The 7,143-nt window shown below is 32.0% G+C and overlaps 1 protein-coding gene across 1 annotated transcript in view; it reads left to right on the top strand.

Annotated features, from left to right (window-relative positions):
- LOC106466413 (4-hydroxybutyrate coenzyme A transferase-like) overlaps positions 1 to 1,352 on the top strand; it is a 42,501-nt gene extending 41,149 nt beyond the window's left edge. Inside the window, 2 exon segments of the mRNA XM_013926701.2 lie at positions 479 to 560; positions 1,141 to 1,352. Of these exon segments, the coding sequence (XP_013782155.1) occupies positions 479 to 560; positions 1,141 to 1,337 (279 nt within the window). The 3' untranslated portion in view covers positions 1,338 to 1,352.
- The last annotated feature ends 5,791 nt before the right edge of the window (positions 1,353 to 7,143 follow it).

The raw sequence follows: 7,143 nt of genomic DNA on the forward strand, positions 1-7,143 counted from the left end.
GTCCATTTGAAACTTAGATTCATTATGAATACTCTGCCTAAACAACCTGTCAAAGATTACACAGTCCTAGATGAAATATTGTGAACTTTAACAAACGACCTTACCAGAGGGGGAAGGAGGTCATTACTGCACCTGATATCAGTTTATCCACGTAACAGACTAAACAGCTAAGTAAATGAGACTGGAGTGGATCAATTCAAATAGACTTATTTTATTATGAGAATTTCCACTGTCAGTGAATCAATTGCCCCCCTTGCACCCAAAAAAACGTTAGCAGTGTGATACATCATACATGTACTATTTTAGGGCCACAGTTTACAGCAAACATATTTGATTTATTTGCCTTTTTCTTTGATAAAATATTTATTAATAAATATGGTAAATAACCACTCTCTTCCCCCCACCCTTTTTTTTTTTTTAAGTGATGATGGGTGCTGAGTATGTGAACAGCATTCCTGTGATTGCTTCAAACCCAAAGGTCACGGCAATCAACTCCTGCATTGAAATTGACCTTACAGGTCAGGTTGTATCCGACTCCATTGGTACACGAATATTCTCAGGTTAGTAATTTCACCTTCCAGTGTTGTGATCGTGGGTTTTGTAATGTTTTATGCTAATAAATATGATGAAGTTTTGATTATTTAGAAAATTTTTACTGATAAGGAAGACTGTAATAATATATTTGCTTTATTAATTCAGTGAACAATGTTTTTAGGTTTATTTTGCTTGTTTGTAATATAACTTTATTTCGGGGATTTACAGGCTTTATGTTGGAAAAATATCTAAGTTCTGATTCAACATATATTTATCTAGACACAAATTAAGTTGTGTGTGATCTACTTTTGATGCTTGTATTACTTAAACAATATTGGATGAAATTGTAGGACTGAATTTATTTTATGTTCAGTTACTGATCTCACTCTGCAAATTAAAAAGATCACAAAAACAAAATAAAAATGTTGACCTAAAATCATTTTGTCTAATTCAGAAAAGCAGGTACTTTTTACTGTGTTAACTGTACAAAACTAGGAAACCTGGATGTCACCATTTGATTTAAAAAGATGTACATGTAAGGAGATCCAGAATTAAAAAATTGTATTTTTATAATTTTCTGTTATTAATTTCTTAATGTCTGTTTAGGCTTTGGTGGTCAAGTGGACTTTTTGCGGGGTGCTGCTACCTGCCATGATGGGCTTGGCAAACCTATTCTAGCTATGCCATCCTTATCAAATAAAGGGGATTCCAAGATTACAGCGTTCATCAAGCAAGGTGCGTACATCCAGGAAAGATTAGTAAATCCAGAACAGTTGATAATTATGGAGACTTCTGTAAAATAAATATAACAACAACATAGTAGTACAGTAATGGTAAAGTAACAGTAGTAAATCAAGATTCATATATCTTAAGATTTTATTGGTAAAATAATATACCAGAGATTTCTTCTGGTAATACTGTAACAAAAATTGTATAAAAACGTGTTTCAAGACCAGATGTAAGAGTTTAATTTGCATAGATTTTGGGTCTTTCCATCAACATGTAAAAAAGTATGAGAAATAAGTTTTACTGCTGTCTTTTGCAGTATAAAAATTACATTTTCCATGTTGTTTGTTAAGACGACTTGCCGTGGAACATTTGATGATTGAAATGTGAAGTTTCAGCTACACCATGATAAAAATTTGGCTTCAATGACTGTTTATTTCTTGTAGATATCTATTTTGGTAGTTAGTAGCCATTGTTTTATAGGTATCCAATATTTTGTAGTTTGTATGTTACTTTCATTAAAACTATGTAGGCTAGTACATTTTTGTCTTCTTGTTATGAGTAATACATAAGTTAGACAAGCTTCATTCTTTAACATATATTCATTACTTTTTTAGAAATATTGTACATCTGTCCTGCTTTTCTGAGTTTGTTTATCTAGACATCTGAAGTCTGTTTCCATGTGTGATGAACTCCAGAATTCATTGATCTGTTTATTTACTCTGGATTTAGGATTAAAAGATATTTTGATGTATTTAGCTGTGGACTAATATGGACTAAATTATTGTATTTTAGTTATTGAGTACTTAGTAAAACCTGTTTAGAATTTCATTATACTTTCTGTTGTCTGGGAAACTATTATTGTGTTATATTGCAATCAGTATTGTAAACCATAATTCAGCATTGTATTTAGAAACTATGCAAATGAGAAACTATCTTATGACCTCATCAGTAGCAGCTTTTTAATCTACGAACCTGAACAAGTCATAACAACGTGAAGGAATAACAATAACTTTTTTAATCATTGTATTTATTCTTTTGGTTCCATATTGTAATGTGTGTATAGAATGCATTGTTATCTATTTAAGGTTTTAGGTTTCTGTAGTGTATTATATAATCTGACTTCTACACCTTAACTCTCAGTTTTAATTTTTCACTCCTTTGTACACTTTGAATATACTATATTGAAGTGCTTCTAAAGTGAAGCATCATGAATGTTAAAATGTGATTTTTAACAATCATAGTGGGACGTGTAGGATTCATTGTTGTATTTCATCCAAACTTCTTAAACTCTGGATTAGCTAAAAATAAAAATCATTATTTACTATTTAATGAGTGTTGTGGATGTGTCATATGTACTATTAGCCGAGACAAAATCAAAATATTGTTATAATATTCCCAACACCAAAGTTTACTAAACTTTTCATACTTCTAAAGGTTGTCTGAGTTTGTCTTTTAAGGACTAGGCATGCACTTCAGACGTTCAAATGCCGCCTTTTCCAGAGACTCTCTGTGGGTCGGGTGAGCAATCTGGATCAGAGCATGAGCACGCTGACGAATATTCTTTCCAAACAAGAATGCAATTCCATATTCTGTCACTACATAATGGACATGTGCTCTTGTAGTGACAACACCGGCACCTGAAAAAAACAAACATTAGACCTGGATTTCATTCCTGGACAATTTTGACATAAACATTAACTTACAAATGACACATTCACTGCTAGTGTAGCACATTCTAATAAACTTTCATGTTTGGTAAGTAAAGTTCTCAGTTGTAGCTTTTTTTTATATGTGACAATTACATTACAATATGGGTGCTTGTTTATTAGGAGAACATACTTTAGAAAAGTGTAACATATTTTGAATGTGCTCTTAGTGATATATGCACTCTGAAGTTTTGTTTGTATTCTAATGTTTGTTAGAGTAATTGAATGTTTTAGAATTGCTAGAAGTGCAGTGTTGTTTTAATCATTTCAAAAATGAATGTAATTGATGTTAAAACATTTACATGATTAATATAACCTTGTTTCAAGTTAGAATGGAACAAATAAAACATAGAAAAGTGTATTAACCATCCCTGAAATTAGGTTATCTTATATTTTAACCCTTTTTGTGGAGGGGGGGTGGGGTGCAGAATAGAATCAAACCTAGGATTCAGCAAAGGTACTTACGTATAAGATATATATAAACATAATATTTCAGAATGTTAAATTTTCTTAAATGTGTGACTTAATATTTAAAACTTGTTTTACCGAGTGTTGTCTATAAGCCATAAATTCACAGACAAAAAAAGGAATTATCAGTGACAAGTATGTTGGTCTTTTGGGAGGATGGTTAATCCACAAAAGTTTTTTTTGTGTCCATTAAAAAGACTCAGTTATTGTTATCTTAAATTTAAAAGCTAGTTTTTGTTAATTAGTATGAAGAGTGTTTTTTAAAAATTAGACAAGATAGTTGTATTATGAAAATGGAATTTGACAATTAGTTTGTTTTTTTTATTATTATGTAAAACTATTTCAACTCTTCTGCACCTATGATAATCCATCTGGAATTCCTCATGTTGAACAATATTGCCGTTTAGATATTTATCTATTTCTTTCTTTAAGTCAAGGGTGGATCCAAAAAGAAGGTTACAACCCTCTTTGCAATGAACAACCAAACAAAGGGACCCATAATTCTACTAAATTTAGAAGTTTTTTCTTCAAAATATTAATATACAATAATGACGTGCTGGAATTCCAAACTTTGTTTAACTAAAGCCAGAACCACTTTATAAACCAATGAGTTACAAGTATCACCACCTACATTAAACATCCCCACAGATGTATATACACGTACGACTACTACAAGTTCTTACCTGAAATACAACCCAGCCAAAGTTCTGGATTCATCTCTGTCATCACATCTTTTCTCTTCTAGATTAGAAAATTGTAGAATACATATTGTGGATGTGCTTACTGCTTTAATCTTCCTATTTAGATACAAAATGTTTGTTTAACAAAATACTATATAGCTGATATACACAAGTTATACCAAACTCATATTTGTTGTACTATCATCCCTTCAGACAGCTTATTATTTTGGTCACTTTTCTCTCTCTCTGAAAGTGATTTAAGATTTTTTTTTGTCTTGGTGATTTACTGGAGTTAAATATTTAGTGAATAAGGTTGGGATGTTGTAAATAGCCGATTGTTTTTGGGTTTTTTAATATTTTATTTAGCTGCGTTTTTCTCTCTTTTTTTTTTGGGAGGGGGTTATTTTCATATTTTCTTTCATTATATACAACAGAGCACAAGTTTGTTTAAATATTCTTGAAGAAAGTGATAATATTTGCTTATATGATGTGTAATAATATGAAAACCATGATGATTTGTATACCAAATGATAAGTATGTTAGATTTCACAATAATTGGCTTTTTTTTCTCTCTCTCTCTCTCTCTCTCACATAAAAGCCAGAACTTGAAGATACTGGGTAATTTATATTTAAATGTTGAAGACTATATCTTATTCAAGTTGCTATATATAAGCCTTTCCTTTCTCTCTCTCTCTCTGATGGCTAGAAGATGCTAATAAAAATTGGAAGGTGCTATACATATACAGTATCTTATACATCATGAAAGATCTAGAACACACTAATTTGTTATTAAAACTTTAAAGGTTGATATATACAAGCCTTTTTCTCTCTCTCTAATGAAAGACAAATATCTGGAAGACTGCTGCCCTGTTTTCTTTGATGACAGCCACAGCTGAAAGAAACTATTTTCTCATTAAAACTGCTACATAAAAGTTAGTAATTTGAGGAGGTAATACAGCCAGTTTTTATCCTTTTTAATTTTTAATCTTTCCATGAATATTTACAGCTACAAAAGAAATGTGATCATTTCAGCGTCTGTCCGATTGTCACGGTTAATGTGATCATTCTATCTTTTGGCTTTCGCTAAATCCATTTGTTATTAAAATGAGGCCTAAGAATTTTTTCTGTACTTGTGAGAAATTGGTTTTGAACAAAAAAAAAACATTTTTTTATTTCTTTGAACGGTTTTATTGTGTAACTTTTGACTTTGAATATGTTATTAATACGGTATGAAAATAAATTTAGATACAATCTTTGTGTAAGTACTGCACTGAATTTTGTTTCTCAATAAAAGTAAAAGACATAGATGAGACAAATGGGAAACAGCAAGATGTTTATAACAATATTGAAAAACGACTGATATAATAATTTTTATACATATATGTACAGTTTTGAAAATTGAAGTATACTTTGAAGGTATTACTGTTTCATAGTATAAGTATGATTACTCTGTGTGGTATGATATTTTCAACCAAGAGTACAATATCATTTTTTTATTCATTCCTCTGTCCCCTATATGAAATTTAGGCAATAAAAATTTATTCAGAAAGCTAAAATCAAAATCTTGTGTGGATTGTGTATGGGGGATCGTGCCCCCTAGTAAAGTTTTCCCAAAATACCTTACCAAACGTATGTAACAATGTTCTTAATCATTGAATATATGATTGATAAGTAATGATTAGGAATAGTGTCAGAGCACTAACTAGAAGGAAACAAAAAAAAAAGTGTTTCTGTTAACTTTAATTATTCATCATATTGACTCATTTTGTTAGTTTTTAAAGATGCAATGACTTTGTTTGTGGCAAAATACAAAAAATGTACTTGCATGTATATATGGTAATTGCTAACGTCTGTATAATGGAAATTTTCCAAGACAGTATAACATTATTTTGTACATATCAAATTTAAATATGCTTAGGACATAATGATTGGTTATCCATACAAGGTTAAGTTAATACTAAAAAAAAATTGTTAACAACACGGAATATTGTTATAAAAATGGGTTTGCAAAATATATATATTAAGTAATTATATGTTGGAATTCCAGAATTGATTAACAAAAGCTAGAACCGTGTTATCAATCACTGAGGTTCTAGTACACCAACTGTCCAGAACCGACATTAAACAGCCTCCCCGAACGTCTCTCATACAAGTTCAAGCAGTTTTTATTCTCACCTGTTGGCGGCCATTTTCACCTTTGTTTAATCATAAATACCTAGCCTAATTCAATGATTAAAGAAAATAAGTACTGAATCAATGTGTTTCTGTTTATTATTGTGGTGGATATTTTTACCAGCTGAAATTTCACAGGAAGAATAACATGTCTTCCATACTATTCAGGATTTGTAAGTAATCATTGTGAATGTACTTAACATTCTAAGTAAATTAAACTTTTATTGGTTATATGATCAGGTCGTTTCTCAAATATAATTGAAAATATTGTGTTATTCATAAACACGTACGTCCCCTTGAATTGGCCGGCATGGCCAGGTGATTAGGGCGCTCGACTCGCAATCTGCGGGTTCGAATCCTCGTCACACCAAACTTGTTCGCCCTTTCAGCCGTGGGGGCGTTATAATGTGACGCCCAATCCCACTATTCGTTAGTAAAAGAGTTGGCGTTGGATGGTGATGACTAGCTGCCTTCCCTCTAGTCTTACACTGCTAAATTAGGGACGACTAGCGCAGATTGCCCTCGTGTAGCTTTGCGTGAAATTCAAAACAAACCCCTTGAATCAGAGGTAATGTTGGTTACTTATAACTCTGCATTTTATTTGTAATTAAGCACAAAGCTGCACAATGGGCTCTCTGTGCTCTGCCCACCACGGGTATCGAAACCCGGATTCTAGCATTGTAAGTCCTCAGGCATACCGCTGTGCCACTGGGGGGCGACTCTGCATTTTGGGGTTCGGTGCCCGCTGGATGTAGTGCAGATGGCCCATTGTGTAGTTCTAGCATTTAAACCAAATGTGTAGTTTGTACAAATTAGAGTTCAACTTTGCCCCTCCCACAATAGTTTTCCGAGAT

The sequence above is a fragment of the Limulus polyphemus genome, unplaced genomic scaffold (assembly GCF_000517525.1).
Source record: "Limulus polyphemus unplaced genomic scaffold, Limulus_polyphemus-2.1.2 Scaffold2251, whole genome shotgun sequence".
Taxonomy (NCBI): domain Eukaryota; kingdom Metazoa; phylum Arthropoda; class Merostomata; order Xiphosura; family Limulidae; genus Limulus; species Limulus polyphemus.